Source organism: Scleropages formosus, chromosome 11 (genome assembly GCF_900964775.1).
Source record: "Scleropages formosus chromosome 11, fSclFor1.1, whole genome shotgun sequence".
Lineage (NCBI taxonomy): Eukaryota > Metazoa > Chordata > Actinopteri > Osteoglossiformes > Osteoglossidae > Scleropages > Scleropages formosus.
Window position 1 is genome coordinate 11,280,896 of NC_041816.1, and position 25,430 is coordinate 11,306,325.

General features: G+C 42.3%; 2 protein-coding genes across 11 annotated transcripts in view; both read right to left on the reverse strand.

Annotated features, from left to right (window-relative positions):
• Positions 1-15: 15 nt before the first annotated feature.
• On the reverse strand, positions 16-15,737 carry nnt2 (nicotinamide nucleotide transhydrogenase 2). Of its 2 annotated transcripts, XM_018763664.2 has the most exons (22): positions 15,566-15,737; positions 15,312-15,479; positions 13,608-13,837; positions 13,310-13,527; positions 12,982-13,069; positions 12,720-12,808; positions 12,450-12,637; positions 12,218-12,351; positions 11,834-12,025; positions 10,701-10,854; positions 8,966-9,127; positions 8,590-8,700; positions 8,341-8,486; positions 7,677-7,872; positions 5,913-6,146; positions 4,990-5,150; positions 4,250-4,429; positions 3,979-4,138; positions 2,808-2,889; positions 2,195-2,313; positions 1,622-1,737; positions 16-713 (listed from the first exon to the last, which is right to left on the reverse strand). In XM_018763664.2, the coding sequence occupies exons 2-22, from the start codon at positions 15,439-15,441 to the stop codon at positions 567-569; spliced, it is 3,237 nt and encodes a 1,078-aa protein (XP_018619180.2). In that variant the 5' UTR covers positions 15,442-15,479; positions 15,566-15,737; the 3' UTR covers positions 16-566. The 2 variants fall into 2 exon arrangements, with proteins under 2 accessions (XP_018619180.2, XP_029111903.1); XM_029256070.1 differs by having other exon boundaries at positions 15,312-15,737.
• Positions 15,738-18,246: 2,509 nt separating this feature from the next.
• The window catches only part of LOC108941116 (probable phospholipid-transporting ATPase IM), a 35,265-nt gene continuing 28,081 nt past the window's right edge, over positions 18,247-25,430 (reverse strand). For all 9 annotated transcript variants that reach the window (XM_018763659.1, XM_018763662.1, XM_018763660.1 and 6 more), the window contains 9 exons: positions 24,438-24,543; positions 23,285-23,432; positions 22,418-22,601; positions 21,900-22,123; positions 21,583-21,666; positions 21,114-21,359; positions 20,497-20,635; positions 20,249-20,379; positions 18,247-19,509 (listed from right to left, as the gene is read on the reverse strand). In XM_018763659.1, coding sequence (XP_018619175.1) covers positions 19,180-19,509; positions 20,249-20,379; positions 20,497-20,635; positions 21,114-21,359; positions 21,583-21,666; positions 21,900-22,123; positions 22,418-22,601; positions 23,285-23,432; positions 24,438-24,543 — 1,592 coding nt within the window. In that variant the 3' untranslated portion in view covers positions 18,247-19,179. The remainder of the gene's footprint in view (positions 19,510-20,248; positions 20,380-20,496; positions 20,636-21,113; positions 21,360-21,582; positions 21,667-21,899; positions 22,124-22,417; positions 22,602-23,284; positions 23,433-24,437; positions 24,544-25,430) is intronic.

The following is a 25,430-nucleotide window of genomic DNA, read 5'->3' on the forward strand; positions in this document are numbered from 1 at the left end:
AATAATTAAGGGTGGTATACAAAATATGTTGTGCCCATATTTAGGAACTTCTGGTCTTAGCGTTTTAGTCTTGATTAAAATCGGGCTTAAGGGTAGATTTTGCATGTACTTGTGTCCATGTGGCCTCTTCCACAGGCCAAAGATGTTTCAGGTGAATTGGTGAGTCTAAAAATTTCTATCAGTGTGTTCATGTGTCAGTGAGAGTGTGTGACTTCCTGCAGTAGCTTGGCATCCCATCCAGGGTATGTCTTGCCTTATTCCCTGTTTCATTGTTTGGGCTAGACCATTCCAACCCTGAATTGGCTGAGGAGCTGCTTAACATGGATGGATGGACATTTAGTCAGAGTTTATTTACAAATCAGATCACCAGGTCACTGTGTCATGCAAGAATTGATCATTTTAACAGATTCCAAAATTGCAAAGAGACAAACTCAGCAGGACCATTAATGCATTTATCATTTACCTTATGGAAATTCTGAAATTGTATGTTTGAACTTGCCACAAATAAGTTGGAAGGAAAAATGTAAAATACAGTTAATAATAAACTGATTGTTACAGTGTTACATTTAGTAATAAGATTCTCTAATTTTCCCCTGTAATGAATCACATGTTTTCTTGGCATCTCCCAACAGCATGGCTGTGTTTGGCTTGTAAAAAATGGGGTTATCTACAGCAGCATATCCCACTCCAAGAGTGCGCTTCATGACAATGACCTAAGGGAAATAAAAATTAGACAGCAGTCATCATTAAAATTGTTTGCTTAAATAATTTGAAAACACCAAAAACTGTTAAAGCTGTACTGGATTTCCATTTTGATTTTAGCCATAATGAAGCTGTTTATCCTGAAATGCAGTCTGAGCTCACATTGTTCCTTGTCCTGCTATAAAGTCATGACAGCCACCTTGGAATTTAAAACTATATTAAGATAAAAACAGCAAGACAGAGCACACTCTTCACCCGTGCAATAGGGACCTGTACTATGAAAAACCTCTAAAACACCTTATGGAAAGATATGCAATTTTTACATACAAGAGGCTTGTTTTCTAGTACAGCAGCATTTTTTTTCCGGTACTCCAGCAATTTATGACGAGATGTTTTATCCACTGTTTCACTCAGCAAGGCACACGGACACTCTTCGTTGTCCATTGCAAACCTTTCTATATATTTCATATTTTCTGTCACATGGCAGTCTCAACCAATCATATAAATCATAATAAACCTAAAATAGTAGTTATTTAAATGATAAACAGTTTTTCTAAGAGGAATACCTTTTCACTAGGGCAAATAAGACATGTGGTTTATGAGTCTGAAGGTAACACTGAGGTGACACTGACAGGCCAAACATTACTCAGTCTCTTGTACAATTCACAATACCGGTTTTATTTATTTGCATAAAAAGTGGCAGAATTCAATATTTTTGTTACAAAAATTATAAAATATGTTGCTATTATTGTCATTGATTTTTAAAATATTTATTAATACATAATTTTTTCATAAGACAATGATGACGCGACCCCTCCATGGAGAAGAATTTACCTAATGGGGTGATTTCACAGAACAAATTCACCTGTTAGGTGAAGGGTGGATGTAATTGGCAAGCAAATCGGTTGGATGCCTGTACCTGTTTGGACTTCCAGACCTCTAGAACAGGCATGCCAGCAATGATGGAGTTGGGGTCCTCCTGCGCTGCAGAGTTCACTGTGTCATTGGCACCAATTACCAGTGTCAGGTCTGTTTCTGTACAAAGATTCACGCAAGATGAGCAAAAACCTTTAATGGCAAGTGAGCAGCATTATCTTAAAGTGCTGTGATGTACTGCAAAGTAAAACAAACTAAGGCCGTCATTTGCCCTTCAGCACTCTTACCTGCACGTAACCTGATGAAAACCATCTGTAAGCAAACTGCCAAGAGGCCAGATCTCCCTCAGTTGTCAAAATATAAAAATATATTGTGCTTTAACACTGCCTGTCTGAGCCTAACTTTCAGATGAAGATGTACTTTGTTAACTTGGGGATAAAAGATTTTATTCTCCTATTCTTCCCTTTGCATGAGCAGCACCGTGGCAATTCTATTCTAATTTCCTCACAGAGCCATGCTCTAGTTCAGTTTAGTTCTGGAAAGCAGATTTTCTGCTTTTTTATTACTGCAAAAAAAGCTGCTAAGGTTGGTCACAAATAACAAAAACCAAGTCAACCTGGAAAGTCCTCGTTAATCTCGTCCATCTCCAGCACCACATCATAAGGGACCCCTGCCTCAGCCAGCAGCACATTCAGCTGTCCCGGCATGCGTCCGGCCACCGGATGGATGCCAAACCTGGATAAAAAGGGCTGCTTTATTCCCACAGTATCTCTATAAATCCCGAACCACACCTAACAGGTCCAGAAGTATCCTTAGCTTTTATGCAGACCGGCAAAGAAATGGCCTTCTCATACAGGATGAATTCATTGATTTGATGTACAGAACAATCATCAGCACTTTAGGCTCATTTCAGCCATTTTCTTACAGTATATAAATGTTGTTTATTACTTTGCAGCCTATTATGCATTTTTGGTATTAGGCATCATAGACAGGTGCACTTTATCCTTAAAACTCAGAAATCAGTTTACAGTTTTGAAATAGTGGTGTCTGCAACAGAATAAAATTAAAGCACTTCATTTACAAAATACTAAAAAACTTGAGAATGTTATCTTAATAATGAAACCAGAACTGAATAGAACGTCTTCATACAAGTGATTGTGGCACTGTTCCAGTCACTCCGTTGTGACTCGTCAGCAGCAACGCTCACAGAACTACAGTGGTAGTCCTACCTGACAGTTTTCCCCTGCTCTCGCAGCATTTTCACCATGTCTGCAATGGGATACTGGGCTTTGGCAGCACAGAGACCCCAGCCTGTTGGAGTACATAGAACCAGTCACTTGACTCAACCATTGAGCAATAGTGACAACTTTAATGTGTTTGTTTCTGAGTTTAGACGGCAGATCTAAATGAAATACAGTACAAAGACAAATGTTTACGAGGTAGTCAGTTGCATCCAGTGTTTTTAAAATAGAGCAGTGCCTATGTATCATACTGCATAACAAAAGTATCTCTACTCACTAGGGGTTACATTAGCTCCGTCCGCAGAACTTTGAATGCCTTACAGTCCTAAGTACCTAGACTGTAAGGCATTCAAAATGTTGTGTAAGTTTGCGTGCAAGGCAGTAACTTCTCAATTTGCCTAGGTGACCTCAACTGCCGTATCTGGGGAGTAACAGATTAAATTCTTGAGGAAATCCCTTTGGGATGGTCACCTGCCCATCAGGCAGCTGCATCCTTCTGTTTCTCCATTCCCTGCTGTAATGGGTTTCTTCTGTCTGACCAAGGGCTTTCCGTGATAAGGCAGAAAAGTCTGGGATTGCCTTTATGGCTGCTTCTTTCAACTCCCTCCATTCGATAATTGATTCAACACATTTGAATTGGTCCTGATGTTTTGCAGTGTTGTTACAAACAACAGCAAGAAAAACAAACTTGAGCCACATGTTTTTTGCACTGTGTCCTTGAATCTGGCTTTGGCCTCCGAACTTTCCACAACTGGTTTTTGTATGGCAGCATTGCCTCGCTCTTTCCTCACAGTGAAGGGCAACTGAAAAGCCACTAATGGAGTCCTCTTTCACCGGCAGCTGCCTGAGACCGATGCAGCCGTAAGCAATACACACGTTGGATCCTTACAGCTTTGCAAATAATCTCTCTCTGGCACAAAAACCCCTGGGGCATCCATTGCCATCTGCTATACCCATTTTTGTCAATTAGGAAAGATTATACACAATGGTTCTATTAGTGTGCCTGTCTGTTGCACGCCTCTCTGAAATATCAAGAGTTTCGGTATGAAGTCACTGCCCCCTAGTGCTCACAAACATCTGTTAGCATCTCCTTGCAGCCAATGCAAGCATACCAAAGATGATCTCAGATCTTTCGCATCTCAGGTACTCGCTTACTCACCAGGTGTGATGATAATACTGTTTGCCTCTTTGATCATCTCAATGGCTTGATCCACGTTGACTTCTGTATGGGTCCCAACAATCTCCATGGGCTTACCTCCCAAGGTGGACGTTGTCCCATATCCACCCAGAATTACATTGGGCAGTGAACGATTCATAGCCTGTCAGATAGGGACCATGTCACGGTTCATGACACAGTTCTTAATACAGGAACACACCACAGTTAGTGCTAATATTGCTATGATATCTGGATCAACTATAGAAACACTCACCACACACATGATATAGGACAGGATGGCACCTGAGGAACCAATAAGCGCTCCGACAATCGTCATGAGGTTGTTGTCCAGCAGGAATCCCTCAGCACACAGTGCCCAGCCTGAGTAGCTGTTGAGCACTGTGATGACCACAGGCATGTCAGCACCCCCTATGGCTGCCGTCAGAGTGACACCCTGCAGACAACACAGAACTCTTGCTAGGACTTCCGTGGACACTTATCCTAGAGACATAGAAAAACTGTTGCCACTTCTCTCGACCTATGGTTTCTAAACACATCATGCCTCATGTTGCAGAATCTATAATGTGTTGTGTAGGGGTAAAGCTGGAGCCTCACAGCACCTGGGCTGTGGTTTTGGATTTGGGATCCAATCCCCAATCAACCTGTGTGGAGTTTGCATGCTCTCCCAATGGCTGAGTGGCCTTCCTCTCACAGTACAAAAAACATGTGGAGAAGTCAATGGTAAACCATTTCTGTACCCTCCCCTACCGTAAAAACCATGCCAGTGTTCACCATGAGTTGACTTTGACTGAATGGCACTTATCTTACCTACACAAATGTGTTATATAGCATTTGAAATTTGAGTTCGTATTGCCTGCTGTTTTGTGAATGTCTACAAAAGCCCGTTTCAGAAAGACTCACACAGAATATAGACCAATAGATACTGATGTAATTTCACTGTACTCCAATGTGTATAACTTCCAAACATTTAGAAAATTGCGACCCAGCTCTTACCATAACCGTGGAAAGGCCTGACACACCCAGCAGACAGCTCAAGCCAGTGGCATAGCCGGAGCTCATCATGAAGGGAACCATGCCCCCCACTGAGGCAGCCATCAACCCTGCATTCAACATATGCCGACCAGGGAGGAGCAGAGGAGCTGAGTCCAGGATCCCTGGAAGCACAAATGCATAGGGAGCCCTCAAAACCTAAGGCAACAGAAAAGAATGTGGAGCCACGGCCCTGAAGACAGCTTTAGAATCCCAACTAGAGTGGTCATGGAAATGAGGGACGATAGGGTGCTCCAGGATGAAAGTGGATGATTTTAAGGACAAGCACAGACTGCTGGAGGGGAGGGAGAACGATGGCAGACAACAGCCCCAGCATGGCAACGGGCCACCACGTCTGCTGTGCATTATCTCGAGGGCTGGCTGAGAAACAGCACTGTGTCTCTGTGTGGTTTTGCTCCTTGGTGTCAGATTGCTGGCAGGCAGTTATAGAGGGCACAACTATTTAAACAGAAGAGCTTCACCTACCAAAACTAACATGGCAGAATTTGTCCTATAAACCCATTTCAGTTGTTATAATAAAAACCAAATACCTCAGAGACATTATAGAGATTTCTCATCTTAGAGAAATGTGGTTTTTTGCTCCACAGTCACTCTGGATGCCCTTTCGTGCCACTAGAGGAATGCATGTTCAAGCCAGTTTCTGAGCTCATAATCTCTGCTTTTCCTACTGAGGTTATTGCAAATCAGAAGTCAACCACCACTACATGTCCAGTCCTCTAATGAGGAGTAAAGGGTTCCCAGAAAATAATATCCAATGCCTTTATTTGGTTTCTCATAGAATCTGAAGATTTCTGTGGGTCTTTCTAAGTTTCGGAAAGAAAGATGAAACAGAAAAGGATAACCAGAAAGGTCATCTCAGTACAGACCTTGCAGCTTGCCATAAGCCACTAGAGAGCCACTGAAAGTTACACCCCCAATGTAGGTGCCTAGGTAGGCCACCGTCTTCACCATGTTTGCTGCTGGGTGAGCATCCAGGTGAGGGTGTTCAATCATGAACTCTGCAATGCAGGTGAGCACAGCAGCCAGGCCAACCAGGCTGTGGAAACCAGCCACCAGCTGAGGCAGATCACTGATCTCGATGCGCTTGGCAACAGTCAGGCCTGACAAGACAAAGCAGCCACAGCAGTAGAAATACATCAAATTCTTGCACATATTCTGCAAACTTCATTTTGCACAAAAGCTGACAGGCTCTGTATTCCTGTCCAAATTGTCAGGCTTTATCATAACTCCTTCCTATTCCATCTAGCTGTCTGAAAACAAAAGTTGCCAGAAAAGGCTAGGCTGTCATTACTCTTTATTTTTCATTTTCTGTTATACTGTTATAGTTTTTCTCTTATTCTTTATTTTATCTGTAAATCACTCTGACCTTTGTGACTGAAAGGAAATGTTTTTATTTACCAAATGATGCTGAATAAAAAGAAATCCTAAGACTCAATTAGCAATAAATGTGTCAGCTTTCAACAACATAAAAGGCATGCTGTACAACATGTACTAAATGTACTTAAAATCCAAATAAATCCCATGAAGTGTACGAAAATGCATTGTAAAGCCACAGGATTAACAACCTGATGACATCTGTAAGCACGCTTTCATTTCATACAGCTGCCAAGGATAGACAGAGAATTATATCCTCATGAATCTTTTCAGCAACACTATAATTTAGACTACATGATTAACATTAAAATACATGTTATGTCTGAGATCATCCTTACAATTTAAAACAAAATAATACAATTAACTTCAAAGGTTGTAATACTTACAAATTAAAAGCAAACTGTTCTTTTAAAAAGGCATTAGATGGAGACTATTTACTATAGGAATATGGGTCTTTTGAAGCTTTCAGCATAATTTGACCCTTATGAATTTAAAAGTTTATATATATATAAGTCTCCAGTGCATCTATAAATATGCAGTGATCAGTTCTGATGGATAAAACATCGACACAGTTTTTTAAAGGAGGGGATACTCTGTTTTCCCTTCAAGCACACATCTTACTAACCATAAACGTACTTAAAATCATGTAAACCTTGGAAGCCTTACAAACCCTGTTCTGCCTTCTGAACCTTTCCACAGGCCCTGTGTTTCAAGGGGAGTGAAGGGTCCGTTATTAATTTACTTATCAACTTTACAGGCACTGTTAACCCTGAAGCATTAAATACCTTTCCTTTTTCTACTTCTTCCTCTACTGCCTTTATCTTTCATAGGCTTTGAATCCCTGAAGGGTTGGCGACTGTGTACTTGACTTATCTTTTATCTCTGCAGCTATCAGGTGACTAAGGATTACAAAATGTCTAGGAAGTTTGCTCTCCATATGTGCCCCTGGCTGCTGAGATCACAAACAAGTTTCTGAACTTGTTTTTTAGCAAACAACATGTTAAATACCTCTGAATTTTATACTTCTCTGAAAGCAATCTGGAATGTACAAAGTGATGTTGTTAAAGCATCAGTTATAGCAGGTTTTTTGCATTTTTTACAAAATTAGCAATATTTTATTTCCACTTTGAATTTCAGCATCCTTCAAATTATCTAACTGCTTTTCAATAGGTTTTACATTTTAACAGCTTCCGAGAGCAACTCAGAAGGATAACTGGAAATCCCAGATTGTGACTCTGGACTAACACTGGACCCACCTAGCGTTCCGCCAGTGGCCATTGCCAGAGACATCTGTGACAGCAGTTCAGGGGAGGGTTTCAGAGCACCTAAAGTGGCAGCAATTCCCCCGGCTACTCCAATCATGCCCAAGGCATTGCCCAGCCTTGAAGTGCCCTGTGCAGACAGGCCTGCTAGTGCTCCCACGCAGCACAGCCCTGACCCCAGGTACATCATCTGTAAGTAAACAGCTCTGTCAAAACACGTACATCATATATAAACAACTTTTGGAGTGCATAAATACAACTTGAAAGCACACTATGAAATCTGTTTTTACTAAAGTGTAAAATATTGGCTCCTTGTTCTGCAAAACTTGCAATGGTGTTATGTATTGCACTTACAAGCAGGTCCCCAGGAAATTGTAAGTAATAATGACAGTGAAGCATTGGAATTTCTGTTAAAATGTATTGATTTTCAAATATCTGTTTAATTATTAATAGTTAATTTTACTGAGTTAAACAGCACCTTATACATATTATCTTACAAAAAGAAGCCTCGAATACTGCTGAATTTCATGACACCATTGGCAGTAAATGGTGATGCAGTTTTGACATAAAACCTTTACGTTCACAAGACCTGTTCTTCAGTTACTGTGTTACCTTGATTTAATTTCAAGAGGACAGCACACTGATGTTTATTCCTGACCTGTTCAATGCTGAAGCCTCCTGCAAGAGAGGCGCCATATCCCCCTACAAAAACAACTCCAGGAATAGCATACAGATAGTTGTACTCCGGGGGGTCAGTGGGACGCTTGAACATATCCAACATCCTTTGAGTGATGAGAAAGCCACCTGCAAACAGAAGACCACAAGATCCACGCGTGAGTTGTTTTGCAGAGTAAAATTCTTGTGTGCAAACAAATAAGGCCACTATTCTTGCCATGTAGTCACCCACCAGCTATGTTGATGGAGGAGACAAAAGCAGCCAGCAGGGCCAGTGTTTCTGGAAGGCTGGAGGGGGTGAGGCCACCGCCCATCAAAACTAGGCCTCCCACTGCTGTGAGGCCTGTAGGAAAAAAAGGACATTTGGGTATAGAGAGACAGAAACACATGGCATCCCTGACATGTAGACACAGACACATCTTCAGACACAGCAGACTTGTACTGAAAACATGCACATGACACACAGTACACAGACCTGGAGTATGAAATACCTTAAGTAAACAGCTTCAGGCAGAGACAGAGTAAATCTGTAGAATGGCAGAATGCTATAGATAATAAGTTGCCTGAATGGGACAAAGAGAAAGTTATGACCAGCTGACAGCTCTCACCTGAGATAGCATTGGTGACAGACATAAGTGGGGAGTGCAGGGCAGGAGTGACCCCCCACACAGTGTGATATCCCACAATCCCTGCAAGGCCAAATGTGGTGACCATCTGGGTAAAAGCAGAATTGGGGGAGATCATGCCCAGCCCAAGAACTCCAGAAAGACCTGGGGAGAAGAAGAAGGAAGTTACACACCTGAGCGCCACCTTCAACAAGCAAGATGTGAGGACAGACAAATGCCAGATCTCCTTTTTTTTACAGTGAACTTAAGAAAAAGCCCTTTTATCTGGGTCATGCTGACACAATGGCACATGCTGAAAACAAAAATATTCTGTTGTGGTGGGTGGCATAGTTTCAACTCCAGCTCAGTTTGTGTGGGGTTCGCATGTTCTCCCAGTGTCTGCATGGGTCAGTGCTCTGAATTCATCCCACAATCCAAAAGCATGTTTTTCAGGTTAAGTGGTCAGTCTAAATTGTCTGTAGTATATGAATGTGTATGTGACTCTGAGTGTTTCTGGGTACCCTGCAATGGAGTCCCATCCAGGGTGTACCCTACTAGCCTAGTACCCAGTGATTCTGGGATTGGCTCTGTCACTGTAACCCTGACAAGGACAAACAGATAACAAAAGTGAGTGAACGTTCGTAATGATGCACTGTTGACCACTCACTCTGCAGCATAATGCTTTTCTCCAAAGAACCTTACAGTTATTTACCCATTCATACAGCTGGGTAATTTCACCAGAGCAATTCTGGGTAAGTTCCTTACTCAAGGGTACTACAGCTATAGGTAAAATATGAACCAGCAACCTTCTGAGCAAAAGGCAGCAGCTCTAACCACTACCCTATCAGCTGCCCCAAGCAAGAAAGCAAGAAAATGTGTTAAACTTCAATGATACCTTGCATCCTGCAAGAAAAAAAACACATCTTGAGCAGCGAAGTTAAAATAAGTTCAGATGCCAGTTCCTGTGTCTGACCCTGTAAATCCAGTCAATGTAGCACAGTAGCACGGAAGGTAGCTAGTTCAGAAATTGGATCGAAATTGTTTCAGTCTATGTGGAATTCGTATGCTCTCCCTTGCTCCACTAATTGAAAGATGTGTATTTCAGGCGAACTGGTGAAGCTGAACTGCTCTTGGTGCTGTAAATATGTTACATTGCTCTGCTGTATAAACAAAGTAAATGATTATACATTGTTTATAATAAAATATCCAGAGCTGAGGGGGGTGTGGTGGCGTGGTGGGTTGGCCCATGGTCCTGCTCGCTGGTGGGTCTGGGGTTCAAGTCCCACTTGGGGTGCCTTGCGACAGACTGGCGTCCCGTCCTGGGTGTGTCCCCTCCGGCCTTACGCCATGTGTTACTGGGTAGGCTCCGGTTCCCCGCGACCCCGTATGGGACAAGCGGTTCTGAAAATGCGGGGGGTGCGGTGGCGTAGTGGGTTGGACCGGGTTCTGCTCTCCAGTAGGTCTGGGGTTCGAGTCCCGCTTGGGGTGCCTTGCGACGGACTGGCGTCCTGTCCTGGGTGTGTCCCCTCCCCCTCTGGCCTTACGCCCTGTGTTGCTGGGTTAGGCTCTGTGACCCCGTATGGTACAAGTGGTTCAGAAACTGTGTGTGTGTGTATCCAGAGCTGTAAGTCATCTTGGACAATTAATAATGTTAAATCTTTTTCCATAACCAAACATGCATTGATTTGCTGACAGTCCCTGGGGTAATTACAAAGAACCTTAGGATCTTGTCTCCAACCTGCCGTGTAGATGCAGGCAGATGTCATAGTTCGCTTGAATGGGGAGACTTCAGCAAACTTCTCAGCCTCCAGTTCCGCCACTGTCTTCTGCATGACTGGAGTTGGGGGTGGGGTAGTTTTTGGAAGAGGAGATGGGAAAAGGTTCTTGCCATCCTGAAATGAAATGAAATTAAAACTAAAATTAAATGTGACAATCATATGTCATTAAACATGTCACTTCAAATTTCTCTACAGAGTTTATTATTAGACGATACTCTCTAGCCGTACACTTTTTTCTTAAGCTCAAAGTCAAGGAAAAAATACTACTGACTAATGTGAAATGTATGTTGAACACCAGAATAAAAAAACCTTGAAAAGTCTTGTAAAAATATGAGCTGCTCCTATTTCACAGTTAAGCCTTGCAAAAATATGTATTTCATTTAAATTACGCGTCGATCATATTTTTATATTTAATGCATAATAAGTTAAACTGTCCCAGTCTCATGTAAGATAGTTATTCATTTTTGCCAGAAAATAAATTTAATATAGCAACCTATAACTGGAAACATTGTATAAGTATCTAAATATTGATTCATTTTTATGATCTGACATATGTTGCCAGTTACCCTCTCATGTTTCATGTGAAAGCCCTTTGTAGTTCAGTTTATATAGTTTAAATCCATTACACCCAAAAAATACTGAAGCCTGTAATGGGCAAACAAAAGAAAAATGAACAAAAAGGAAAAAGCCTTCAAAAGAAACTAAGTTCCTGTGTGTTTTGGGGGTAGAGGTTGAATACCTGACCCAATCTCAAGGAGACCCAATGGGACCTGCTAAAACTGGATGAGGCCAGACAAAATGTTTATTCTTACCAGAAGGGCCCAGCATAAACAACAACAAAGGCCTATTATTGTGGTTACTTATTAATCAACTTATTGTAATGGTAGCTACAATGTGCTTTTGTAATTTTGTACCTTGCTTAAACCTTTTCAGGTTTTGAATAGGACTGAGCCTGAAAATGTAAAAATCTTTTGAGGATTAGGTTGAATTCAATTAAATTATGCTAGGCTCAGGTGAAAATATTCCTCTTAAACTCTTGTCAGTCTGAGGGTTTATGATATTGCCCAATGCTAGAATAAAACATCAGACATACCTGCATGACCACTGTGCCCCGAATGACATGGTCGACAGTTCCATAATCAAACTCATCCTTCGGCTCAAAGTAGAAGTAGTCTTTGTCAGGACTGATGGCCTTCAGTAATTTCAGAATATTATTAGAGTACAGTGTGCTGGCCTGTGTTGGCATGCGGCTTGGCAAATCTGTGTAGCCAATATGTGTCACACCCTGGTACAAAAACAAAATTAAATTAAACACAAAGGACATGCTGAACAGGTGTTATGCACACATTAGCAAATATGTACTGCAAGAGTCATCCAACACCCCCTTGTGGACACAATGAAACACTCATCTCTGCCACATACTAGCCCTTTTAGATAATAAATGTAAAATAATTTAAAAATCCAGAATAATTCCTACCTTGTAAACATATAGTTCCCCAGATCTTGTCGTCTCAAAGTTGCCCCCTGCTTCAGCTGCCAGATCAACTACCACAGAGCCATCTTTCATGGATTCTATCATGTCCGTTGTGATGAGGATGGGTGCTCGCTTCCCTGTGTGGAAAAGAAGGAAGGAGAAATAAGAGACAAATGAGCAGCTAAATCAGCAGGTAATAAAAGAGGAAAGTCTTGAAGCAGTCATGAGCATTCACCTGGAATGAGTGCAGTGCTGATGATGATGTCCACATCCTTGCACTGCTTGGCAAAAAGTGCCATTTCTGCCTCAATGAACTCCTTGGACATCTCTTTCGCATAACCACCTACCCCCTCACCAGATTCCGTCACATCCACCTCCAAAGGTTCTGCCCCAAATGACTTGAATTGCTCCAAAGCAGCTGGCCTGAGAGTGAAGAAAACAGCACAAACACCTAGAAGTATAGCCCATGAGAACAGCACTGGTGTCAGTCCTGAACTTCAGTCACCTTGTATCAAAACCTCTCACGATGGCACCCATTGATTTTGCAGCACCAGCTGCAGCCAAACCGGCAACTCCACCACCAATAACAAGGACCTGCAAGAGTTAACACAATGTGGCAATACGTTAACCTAACACCCTTGGTACTCAACATAAGAAAATAACATTAAATGTTCAGGTTTCATAAGGGGTGTGCTACTGTTGTTTCCTCGAGTGTTCTACACGTGTTGACATATTGTAGTCTGACATGCTGTCAGTGAATTACCAACCTTAGCTGGAGGCACTTTCCCTGCAGCCGTGATTTGGCCAGTAAAAAATCTTCCAAAATTATTGGCTGCCAACACAACCGCCTTGTACCTATATGAAAAATTACATTAATCCAATATTTTCCAGATGACATAAATTGAAGAGGTTTAAATATGCTCCTTTATGCAAAAATATGATGGAATTTGTCACCATAAGTACTGGAAGTGATTTCAGACATTTAACTGTGAAGCAAAGAAAATGTGAAAAAGTGGATTGCTGAATATAATTACAGGAGATAGCATGTCCTTCAGGACCTTGTGTCAAGGTTTTGTAAACTCCACATTCTCTTACCCTGCAATATTAGCCATGGAACTCAGAGCATCGTATCCCTGGGCAATAGTGACCCTTGGTACCTGGTCCATGGCCAGAACAGTGCATTTCTGCTTGGAGAGCTTTTCCATAAGGCTAGGATTCTGGGCTGGGTAAATGAAGCTCACTAGAGTGGACTTTGGTTTGAGCAATTCAGCCTCATGCTGTCCCAAGGCATCATTGAACACTGGTGCTCGAACCTTTCAATGAAGAAGATAATGGAATGCAAAGGCTTGCTATCTGGACATTTCAATTAAATACATATTAAATAAATTCTTACCTTCAGGACAAGGTCGCAAGCAAAGATGCTCTTTGTGTCGGCCATGCTGGCACCTGCCTCTTTGTACTGGTCATCCGAGAACTTTGACTGCTCCCCAGCCCCAGCCTCTACCTTCACTTTGAAGCCTTGCTTAACCAGTGCCTGAACACCAGCAGGAGATACTGCCACCCTCTTCTCGTTCTTGAAGATTTCTTTGGGGACACCCACAAGGATGTCTGAGTACCGCACCCCTGGAATGTAAGCATACATACTTTTATATATATAATGGGGCCACTAACTAGATAAGGTGCATCATGGTCTTTCAAGGGCCATTAGAGGGCATCTTTCAGAGCAATACCTAAATCCGGACAGGAGTTGAAGTCAAGGTTGTGTCACCTGCCATATGTGACAGGGAATTTAAACAATCAACCAGAATTATCCAGGATGCATTTCTATGGTGAGATTAAAGGGACACTATGGACTGAGCGTGATGGAGATCTGAGAACTGCTAAACTACAATGAAATACAGGAAAAAATGATGAAAGTTGCATATTCCGTGCATAAGAGGTCCAGAATCGAAAGACTGTTGGGTCTCTGTATTGGTTCCCGTGTGGTGGGATGAGCTCCCACACTCCCTAAACCCTTTCAACATTTAAGAGGGGTTTCTAAACACATCACTTTCAGAACCACTTCTCCCCTGATCTCCTAACTGTTCTACAAACTTGCATCATATCATTGGTTATGCTCGCCTTTGTATTTCCTATCAATGCAGTTACTCATGCAATGTGCACCAGCAAAAACAGTGGTATGGAATAAACTGACTGTGCTTTGACAGTAATATTTCTACATCTAAAACCCTAATCTGTTATCAAATTTTTGTTTACTGTAGATGTATGTCACTCAGAAGAAAAGCAGCTGCTAATGAATAAACAAGAAATGAATAAATGTAAAACCTTCAATCAAATTAGGTTACCGAGCACACACGAGATTCTTTTCAAAACACGTTCCAACCACCTGTTACGAGGAGCCCCGATTTTCTAGTTTAGCCTGGGGCTGAAATGTTTAAAACAAGACGAGGCTAATGCAATCCCAACTTTACAGGCCTCAGACAGCCGGCTAAAATGTTCCAGTAAGGGTCCAGTTTCACATATCTGTCCTTAATTGGCATGGTGAACGTCCAAGTTCAGCATGACATTATTAGCAGCTGCTTGGCAGAGAGCCCATATTACAGCCCTTGCATGGGCCTCTGCTGCCCGGCAAGCTGGCTCAGACTCAGTGCACACACTGTGCCACTAGCTAGTATACTAAAAGCAAAGAACAAAACCTGGGACTAATAACACGCAGCGGGGACCATGACACACAGCAGACCTGTCACCTGTGAGGAGCATTCTGGTGACCTGGACTAAAGAGATACAGGTACCGAATGTGCCTTTCACCTTTGCTTGACCTCTCCTCAGACTTAAACCAAGATAAACACAAGTATCAATCGTCCCCACACATGCAGAACAAAACCACCGCTTCCAAATGAACATCGCCCACAAGCTAAGGTAGTTGCCTCCTTTTCTTCATTGCATTCAAATAGGTAAGAAATGTTCATGACCTCTTTACCAGAACGCCAGAAAGGTAGAGCAGAATACAAACACACACCAGTTGCTAGCACGGTACCAGAGTTTATTCTAAAAATAATAAATACAGCGAATCAGACAAGGAACCCTTCTCTCATACCTTTAGAAGCTTGCTGGTTCCATAGGAAGGGAAAAGTTCTGAAGTACCTTATCCCAGAGGACCTTGGCAGTGCACCTTGTTGTAACAAGGGCACAGAGCAGGTGGAAACACAGCGAAGCAGGGAGGACATGTCTTACAGCTCCGTCCTGTTGACTCACTGTGGGTCTCCTGCAGCGAAAGGCAAGGATTCAGACACAGGACTCATGACCAGTTGTGAAAACGCATGGTCCTCGAGCGGAACCCGGCTCCGTTACCCGCACGCTCTTGCCGGCTAGGCCCGGGGACAGCCGTGTGACATTAGAGGTCTCCGGGACACGGCACCAGATGGCCAGCCAACCAGCTGAGAGTCTGCAGAGTCGCGAGACCTGCAAGCGTGACGGCGGCTCAGGACGCGGTGCCAAGAAAGTGCTCTCTCCTTGAGAGTAGAGTTACGCACAGATCACACCTGCTGATAGTAACACTGCCTGCAGAGGAAACGCAACACTGAGGGCAGCAGTACACATTTCACACAGGAACAGCCTATGGTCTATTGCAAAGGCATAACAACTGGGATGTGTCAGACAAGCATTACTGTGTCCTTCTAATCTGTGTCTAACTCCACTGAGTCCTGCTGCTTGTATTCATGGTCACCCAGTACCTGCATTGTTGGGGCCCTCCTAGTATGTAGCGAACCTCTCATAACACATATTACCCACATTTTGAATATGCTTTATATTTGCCCCCCCCCCCCCCTTGGATTTTCTTTTATTTTATTGTGAACTGCAGTACTTAGTCCAAGAACAATGGGTAATCTTAGATAATGAAAAAAATAACTGAAGGCTTATTAAGGCATTTCTCCCACAATGCACGAATTAAGAAAGTGCATTCAAATTTGTTCACTGTAAAAATGTGAAATCAACGTTTCTTTCAGGAGAATGAGGCGTAAACAGCGGCTGAGAACTTTACAGTTCTACATATTTAATATTTGCACTGACCGCTTGATCGAGTGCTTAGTGGTCTAGTGTAAATTTATTCTTTCAGGAACTCGTTATTTTTCAGTAGCTTAACCGTCATGTCGACCTTCACGCTCCAAAGCTAGCGCCTCAGCGCGATCTTCTATAAATAACGGGGCACGTGACTCGCACGCGCGCGACCTCGCGACGCGAGGAGCGCTGACATACGTTACCCTCGAACAGTGGCAGGAGTGACGGGACGACTGACGTGACAAGCGAATTGCAAAAATTAAACTTGTCACTATCACTATGTTTAAAAAAAGTAATAGAAAATGATACCTCTCTGAATATTTATCGCGACAATAAAGTACTTTCCACGCTATTTCTTGCATGTCTAATTACCCTTTCTCAACAATGTACTTCAAGCAGAAACCTAAAAAAATGTTGCTGATATTATTACAAGCTCTGTTACCGACACCACAATAAATGACATGGAGATGTACACTTCGGTGCCATCTACCGGTCAAAAGGGTTACAGAAATGTGCTACTTTTTAAACTTGGGGATTCACGTTTTTGTCTATTGCCAGTAATAGAATTTAAAGTCCGTTATTTTTCTTTAACCGTGCAACTATGACCTTTTCTGGCTAATTGTAATCGGCATTCACTTCTTGCAATTTGTCAAGAGGCAACAAGAGACTGAAGTGAAGAAGTGAGGGATTAAGTAACAAGGTTACACAAGAACATAGTGGCCTAGGTTTGGGGACCAGATTACACCATGTTAAACCAGTTACCTTGTGAAGGAGGTCAAATGATTTAAAAACAAAAACTAATTCAATTTCAGCATAAATCCTGGGTAACCCTGAATCACACATAAACACACTGTAAATAGCGTCATATATCTCCAGTACGGCTCCACTGAGTACTGCTGTTAATATGGGGACGTTACAGGTTTTTAAGACGTTGTTCAGAGAGAAGTGGAACACTTCTGGACACTTCAGACTTCGAACTCCTGAGTGCAGGAAGTTGTCTTTCATTGTAGTATTCCGCCGAAGGCCGAACATTGAGCTGGGTCTGGAGAGATGGGCAGACACCCAGCCAGACACAGCAAACAAACCAGTATTTCTCAGAAGCTACTGCACGAGATGAGTCATCTAGAACAGGGGGTACATATATAAAGAGGGTTTGGCTGGCAAGAACCCACAAAGCATGGAAGGACCAAAGTGTGTGTCTTAACACCTCTGCAAACACTCCCACCTGACATGCACCTTTGAGCATAAAACCTAAACCAGTGTTTCAAAATATGTAAATATGCAAACCATCTTAGAATGTAAATATGCAAACCATCTGAGAATGCATGCTGAGAAAAGTGAGCTGATCTACACAAACTTTGATTTCACATAATTTCGAATATAAATATGCTTATGTCTACTGTACGTACATGAATAAATCCCCACAGTTTTCAGTTTAAATAGAGTTGTTAACTGTAGCAGTTTGCAATGTATTATATTTAAATAAACAACATTTACATTTATTTTTGCAAATTAGAAAAAAAGAACATTTTCATATAAAAACATGGCAATTTATATATAAATATAGAAATCCATGCAGGTATGTACAGTCATTTTGCAAGATACAAAAGCTGGCATATTCCCTTTAAATACAATTTCAGAAGCAATGTTACACATTCCTTGGTTGTAAAACATAGAAGGAATATGACAAATTTAAAATTCAACATAGAATAATTGTAGCTCTTTTTTACAATTGTTTTAGTAAGGCTTATAATAGCTCAATAAAATATACATACTATATATACTGTGCATACATGATGCAATGCTATTCCACACAGAGAACAGAACAGTTTCCAAGAAAACACATACAGGGCACACACACACACACTATCTACAAACGTTTGTCCCGAGACAGGTCACGGCAAGCCGGAGCCCAACCCAGCAACACAGGGCGCAAGGCTGGAGGGGACACACCCCAGATGGGACACCCGTCCGCTGCAAGGCACCCCAACCAGGACTCGAACCCCCGACCCACCAGAGAGCAGACCCCAGCCAAGCCTGCTGTGCCACCACACCCTCCCACTTCATACAGGGCAATGTTCAGCAAATATCAGCCTTTCAGCAATTTTAAAGACTGAAAATCTCCTCTCCAAGAGGTTCTCAGAACTTAATTTTATAGTGACTGTACCATAATGTATGCAATATCATTCAGATGACTTGTACATTTATCATGAAACAGGCAACAAAACAACAGAATATTTAAATTAAATAAAAATATGCTTCCAACACAAAAATGCACAGGCTATCTGCAGCAGCAGAGAAAATAGTGTATCGTTCAACATAAAAATTCTGCAAAGGCAATCTTCTGAACAGTGTTAATTGTAATGAAGGCTCTCCTTAAATCATATCTTATGATTATAAATTAATTCTTACTGTAACTCGGTCTGGTTACAACATGACTGATTAGCAATTTTGTGTGTATCTTTTCTGTATCTATTGTGTGTACAAAGATTTTGTGTCTTTGTTTATTATATACAGTACTTTGGATGCAATATACATGCTACTACCAAGAGTGGTCTTAAAGCAACAGACTTTCCATCAGTATCAGTGACCTAATAAGTTATATCCAAGCCATTTAATGGTAAGTACTTTTGGCCTCAATGTGTTCTTTCAACATTCAGACACTAACCTCATCGAGCACAGAAGGAAAAGCTCCTTCAAGCAGTTCAAGGTACGATAAGATATCTCACTCCATTTCTATCCTGATAGTGACTTCATAAGTAGGACAGAAGGATACTGTGCAGTACCTCCAATTCCACAGAAGAAATAGATTTGTTGGTGATAACACGTGATTATATAAGGTGGCTCAACGTTGGATCGGATTGCACCCTCCATCAGAGTGCTACTTCTGGGTTTGATGTGGTCCTTCAGTCTATGTGCTGCTGCTGCACTGGGGTGTTCTCTGATTTGCTTCTCTCTGCGCTGCCGTTTAAAGGCCCCACTGCAGCGCCACTGGCCATCTCGGTCCGCTTTTTCAGCAAGCTCTCGATCCAGCTACTGCTGCCTGGGATTCTGCCCGTGGGCGGAGCTGGGAATAATCTTGCTGCCTTCATGTTTTTCCCTGATGTGATTAGCTCCCCATAGCCCTCCTGGTGGGAGAAAGCGTAGGCCGAGCGGCGGGAGCTGGTCCTACGCACGCGCTTCAGGTTCTGCTCCTGCGGACGTTGCTTCCTGCTAGCCTGCTGCATGTGACGCACCTAGGGAACCAAGAAGGCCGTGCTCATCAGGCACCCATGCTGCCAGAAAAATGCGATTACACATAAACCACAGACAAAAAATACTTGGGTTTGCTGCTGTTGCACCTTCTCAAGCCTTTCATTACTATTATTATCTTACTATTCTATAGTAAGTTATATAGTAATTAGTATTATAAGTAATGTATTAATTAGTATTATATAGTAATACACACACACACATTTTCAGAACCGCTTGTCCCATACAGGGTCACGGGGAACCGGAGCCTACCCGGCAACACAGGGCGTAAGGCCGGAGGGGGAGGGGACACACCCAGGACAGGACGCCAGTCTGTCGCAAGGCACCCCAAGCGGGACCCGAACCCCAGACCCACCGGAGAGCAGGACTGTGGTCCAACCCACTGCGCCACTGCGCCCCCTTATATAGTAATAAGATAATTATTATTATGTTACTAGTATATACCTTTCATTATTATAATTATCTTACTGTATTACTATTATCCAATGTCTTAAGCACAGAAAAAAATTCTTACATTATGATAGAAAAAAAATGTTCTTATTCTTTCAGTGAGTTTTTCTCAAAACATATTTTTTATGCACAGTACTGACAAAATTGAAAGACTAATTTCTAGCCTCTCTCTGCTTAAGAGCTTCTCTGAAGGCAATTCTTGTAATTTTTACTTATCTGCACCAGAGATCTGCCACCCTCCCACAACGCCTGTAAAGGCCCGTTATAGCGTACCTTGTCTGACAAAGTTGGATAGAGATCTGTCCGCAGGAATCTGATGGCCACCACTGGCATGACACATATAACCGCGGTGAGGAGAATGACGAGCCACACACTTGTCTGGGTCAGGGAGTTCCGAGCAGTGCCTGGAGTTCCCCAAAACCACAGCACAGTGTTGAAACTACGGAGGTGGTCTTTTTTCACGTTCTGTCTTAGCAGAGGGTAAAAATAATGTACACTAAACGCAGCTGACTTAGACTTACCAATGAAAGGGAAGTGGCTTGGAAATATCCTGAAAATTCCATCACTGTGCATAGCAAACAATATGGAAAAGTAAACAGTAAGGCTCCCCCATATATAGAAGTGATTCACAGCAGTCCAGTAATTTGTGTCAAGTCCAATCTGAAAGAAAAGCAGTTACATGCATCACAGTTTTTCAACCCATCATCACAAGAATGCAATGTTCCATTTAACCACAGCATAGAGTACAACGGAGGATGCAGTTTCATTACCATATGAGAACAAATGCATTTTCATATTTAAATTAAATCTTTGCTTTTAAAAATATTGTTTTATGATTCATTGCACACTGCATCTGAAATGTTACACTAAATTATGTAAGTACCTCAGCTTGCGTAAACATACATTTCGACATGATGAACAATGGTGTAGTTCACATTACCAATATTTTCCATGCAGGTCGGAACAGGCAAGTATCAGAATGAAACAGATGGGGAACTAAGTGTTGCACTGCCACATTTCTACACTAGCAGGGGTTACGGGAAATCATCATGATATTAAATGATTATTATGATTCAATCAGCATGGTAGCACATTGAGCAAGATGCCTCCTTCTGCAGTGTCGATGCTGCATTCTTACCTGAACGCTCACAACAATTATCAGGGACGTTGCTATGGTGACAGCAAACGACTGCTGGTCAGCAATGTGGGAGCCATCGTCCCTGACAGTATTGGAAAAGGCTCCATACGGGATGAAGAAGAGTACACAGGAGGTGTAGATGCCTTGCAGTGTGCACATGAAGAACTGGCGTTTGTTAAAGAGCAGGTTCAGCTGTCCAGGCTCATACAGTTTAGGCTGCCGAAGACTGTTCTGCTCATTGACATCCTTTGGAAAGCAGAGGGTCAAAATTAGGATGCTGATCGAAATGCTAATGCATCAGATAAAAATAAAGGTTTCACTCATCATGTATCTTACAAAGCTTATAAATGTTTTACCAGTATTCACTATTAACTTTGGATCTGTTACACTAAAAAGAGTTATTAAAGAATGTAATACTAAGAAAAACATTAGTTTGTTAATGAGTTTAAAATTAAAAAGTACGCCACACCTGATCAAACAGGCCCATAGCAAGGACTGGCAGAGAGGTGTATACTATATTGAAGAGGGTGATAAACCACTGGTCATACACGGTCTGTGGTGACAGAGAGGGAGAAACTGATTCATGTAATTGATCGATTCACCTAAGCAACACATCTGGACTTGCAATTTTGTTCAATAACACAAATTTACAGTTCATACTTCCCACATGAATATATACATCTGTATCACATCTCTTTAAATGCAAAAAAATTCGAATTTATTATGTGTTAAAATATTAAACTAACTGTCTGCTGGCCAATCAGGACCACCATGTGGAAGCCTCACCTGTGCTGAAAAGCCGCAGAAGAAGCCAAACCAGAAATGTACCAGCGTGAACGCAAAGTTCTTGTAGAAAAAGTAGCAAAGGAAACGGCACATGCGGTAGTAGGACCATCGGCCGTGAACCAGCAGGAGGCGCTGCAGGTAGCGGAACTGTGCGAAGGAGTAGTCAGAGGCCAGTACTGCCTGCATGCCTTCTTGTCCGCTAATACCCACGCCAATATGAGCCGCTATGGAGAATTGGCCAAACACGCATTAAAGATCCACATACACACCAAATCAGTTTACAAAATACAGTATTTAACAACATTACAAAGAAATGGTGTCCAATGTTTTGTTTCACTGTCCTCACTATCTGTATTCTTCTGATCCACTTTTGTCAAAAAGACATTATGGATGTAGACAAAACAGCAACTCAAATGATTAAGTCTCTCACCTGTCTACATTTTTACAATAACACTGAGAAGTTCTATGATCATGTGAACTGGAGATGGATGCCCCTCGAGGCGCACAAGTATGCTTACTTTTAATCATGCTGACATCATTGGCACCATCTCCTATGGCCAGGGTGACAGCTCTCTTATACTTCTTCACCAGCTCTACCACCTGAGCCTTCTGGAGGGGTGTGACACGGCAGCAGACAACCGTCTTGCACAGGCAGGCTGTGTCCAGCAGCAGGCATTCCAGGTCCGCCTCCAGGGCGTGAGCCTGCAGAGAGATACCCACACAGCTGTCAGGTTGCCACAGGCCCACTACTAATGCTGGCACTGTTGGACAACTTAATAAAATTAAAAAAAAACAACCTGGAGCATTATGGGGGCTTAAGGGAACAATAGGCATCACCGACTGCTGGTAGACCAGCCATTAGCAAGACTGGCACAGCTGTCTGTACTTACCCCTCGCTGTGAGAAACACTTCAGACATTAGGCTGCTGTTGCCACAGGCCTGGATACAGCATCAAAAGGCTGTGTACTCTGCCGCAGCGATGCGGTCCCTAAGGGGAACCGCAGAGACCAGGGCAAGGAGGAGGTGCCTCCAGCACAGTGGTGTGTTTTAATTAAGAGCCTGGGGAATCTGATGCTGCAGGACCAGCGACCCTGCTGATGTGCCCTTTAACTGCCTACAGCAGCAGAAGCAGTCTGCATACACACACAAACACCTCACACACGGAGATAACTAGCGTAAAGAACTGGTCTCCTTTATTGTTCCATGAAAAGGACCTTCCTCTGTATTTTCTCTGTAACACACCTTTCAGGCATGCTGTACCTTCACAACGACTTTAGGGAACTGTTTGCCAATTTAACCAATAAACACTAAAGGAAAAGATTAGAATAAGATTAAACTAAGCTTTTTCACACTTGAAAATTCAAGTCATCTGTCAAAACCCTTACCAAACTGTGGCCGTTAATGATTAATGCATATTCTGAAGTAATGGTTTCTTCAAACACAGAATCATTCCTGTATTGCTCCGTCTTCTCTGCATCTTTACTGCAGTTGGCAGTCTCTCGGCCTGACCCCAGAATCTGCTCCTTGGCTCTCCTTGAGGAGAAAAGACAAGACTTATGCACACATGCATGTGGTATAATTTCCATAATTACTATGTGCAGCTCTATGGATTTAATAGTAACTAGTACATTATTTCATTTGAACAACTAAACCAAAACACATTCAAATTGTACTTGGTTTTTGCAGCTGTTGCTAAATACTTGGCTTAAGGCCTGTGTTCAGCTATTCTCAAAAGGCATTAACAGAATATGTACAGTAAACCTGCAATGTGGAAAGATTAATAGCAAGTAGGGCCAGCTGAATACCAAGTAGAAAGCAGGGCCAGCTGACATGGTACTATAGTGTTAGTGATACATTTTCTTCCTAGACCCATACAAAGAGTAAGAAAAAGATGTCTATGCCCAGGAAAGGAAGGATACCGGAAAGAGCTCAAAGGTCATCGGTCACAACTGTTACTGTAAACGGGAAGTACACAGTTTTGAAATAGTTTCAAATATCCAATCAGAATTTTTCATTCCATAGTTCATAGATCACCTCCACACCATATACACACACACACACACACACACACACACACACAATTTTCTGAACCGCTTGTCCCATACAGGGTCGCGGGGAACCGGAGCCTAACCCGGCAACTCAGGGCGTAAGGCTGGAGGGGGAGGGGACATACCCAGGATGGGATGCCAGTCTGTCGCAGGGCACCCCAAGCGGGACTCGAACCCCAGACCCACTGGAGAGAAGGACCTGGTCCAACCCACTGCGCCACTGCGCCCCCTCCACACCATGCAGTGACACAAAAAATATTATTTCTTTCTTCTAGCAAAAAGTCACATGACTTTGGCTTGGCAACACTGTAAACAGTGTTATAGAATAAAACAGAATAAATTGCTAACGCTAGCTGTGTTATGATACGTCTTCAGCTTCTGAATTGATGTCAAAGGCCTCGTAAATTTTATGTATACATCCAAGTAAACTTTCTTAATGCAGCTCCTTTCCTGAGGCCACCGAAGAGTCTGGACCCTCAATATAGCTTACCTGAGCTGCTGTTGGACCTCCAGTACTGTGTGGCCAGTAATGATGAAAACCTCATTCATGTCATCTCGCAACATGTTACAAGAATAGCCAATGTTCATGGCTGTTTCTGTATCACAAAAAGAAACTGAGATCATCACCATATCCCCTACAGCTCCACTGACTGTCATATATATTTGTTGCAGTACAATAAAATTCAGCTGATATCACCCATGATTATTGCTGCACTTGTAGCAGCTGAGGACACAGATTTGTAATCTAACAATTACCATCTGAAGTCTCACTTCTCACTACTGTGAGAACTGTATGTATGACAGTTACCCAAGGCTCCAGTAAAAAAAAGGAAAAAAATGCAGTATAAGTATGCCAAACACTGTCTCTTTTAAGGTAATAAAGTAAGTCTCTCTCAGAAGGTGTTCCACAGGGAACAGTGCTAGGGCCGTTAATCTCCTCTATCTACACAGCTTCCTTCAACTCTGTCACTGCCACTCATGGATTCTCCTATCACTGCTACACTGATGCTACCTAACTCTTCTCTTCCCTCTCATTTACATTTATTCATTTAGATGACACTTCTTTACAAAGCAGCTTACAATGATAAGGGGCTTACAATTATTTACCCATTTATACAGCTGGTTAATTTCACTGGAGCAATTTAGGGTAAGTACTTTGCTCAAAATTACTACAGCGGGAGGTAGGAATCAAACCTGCAACCTTTGGGTCCCAAGGTAGTAGCTCTAATCACTACGCATCCAGCTATGTACTCATATACCTCTTATATTGCATCTACCTCTTATAGTCATGTACCTCTCATATTGCAGTTTCCCCCTCAGACATTTTTGCTTAGATGATTGACCAACTCAGTCTTTCCTAGACCAAGATCCTTCATCTCTCAGCAGGTCCATCTAAGTAACGGGAACTCTATCAAACTGGGCAGTTTGTTAATTTTATCAATTTCAGCCCTCGACAGCCTGGGAGTAACAATCCACTGAAGCC

Excerpts from the sequence above, each read along its gene's own strand:
- nnt2 (XM_018763664.2), bottom strand. The coding sequence starts at position 15,441 with ATGTCCTCCCTGCTTCGCTGTGTTTCCACCTGCTCTGTGCCCTTGTTA. Across the intron at positions 12,638-12,719 it reads GTGAGAGGTTTTGATACAAG|GCCAGCTGCTTTGGAGCAAT; the intron begins GTGACTGAAGTT and ends CTTCACTCTCAG. Across the intron at positions 1,738-2,194 it reads GATTAACGAGGACTTTCCAG|AAACAGACCTGACACTGGTA; the intron begins GTTGACTTGGTT and ends ATCTTTGTACAG.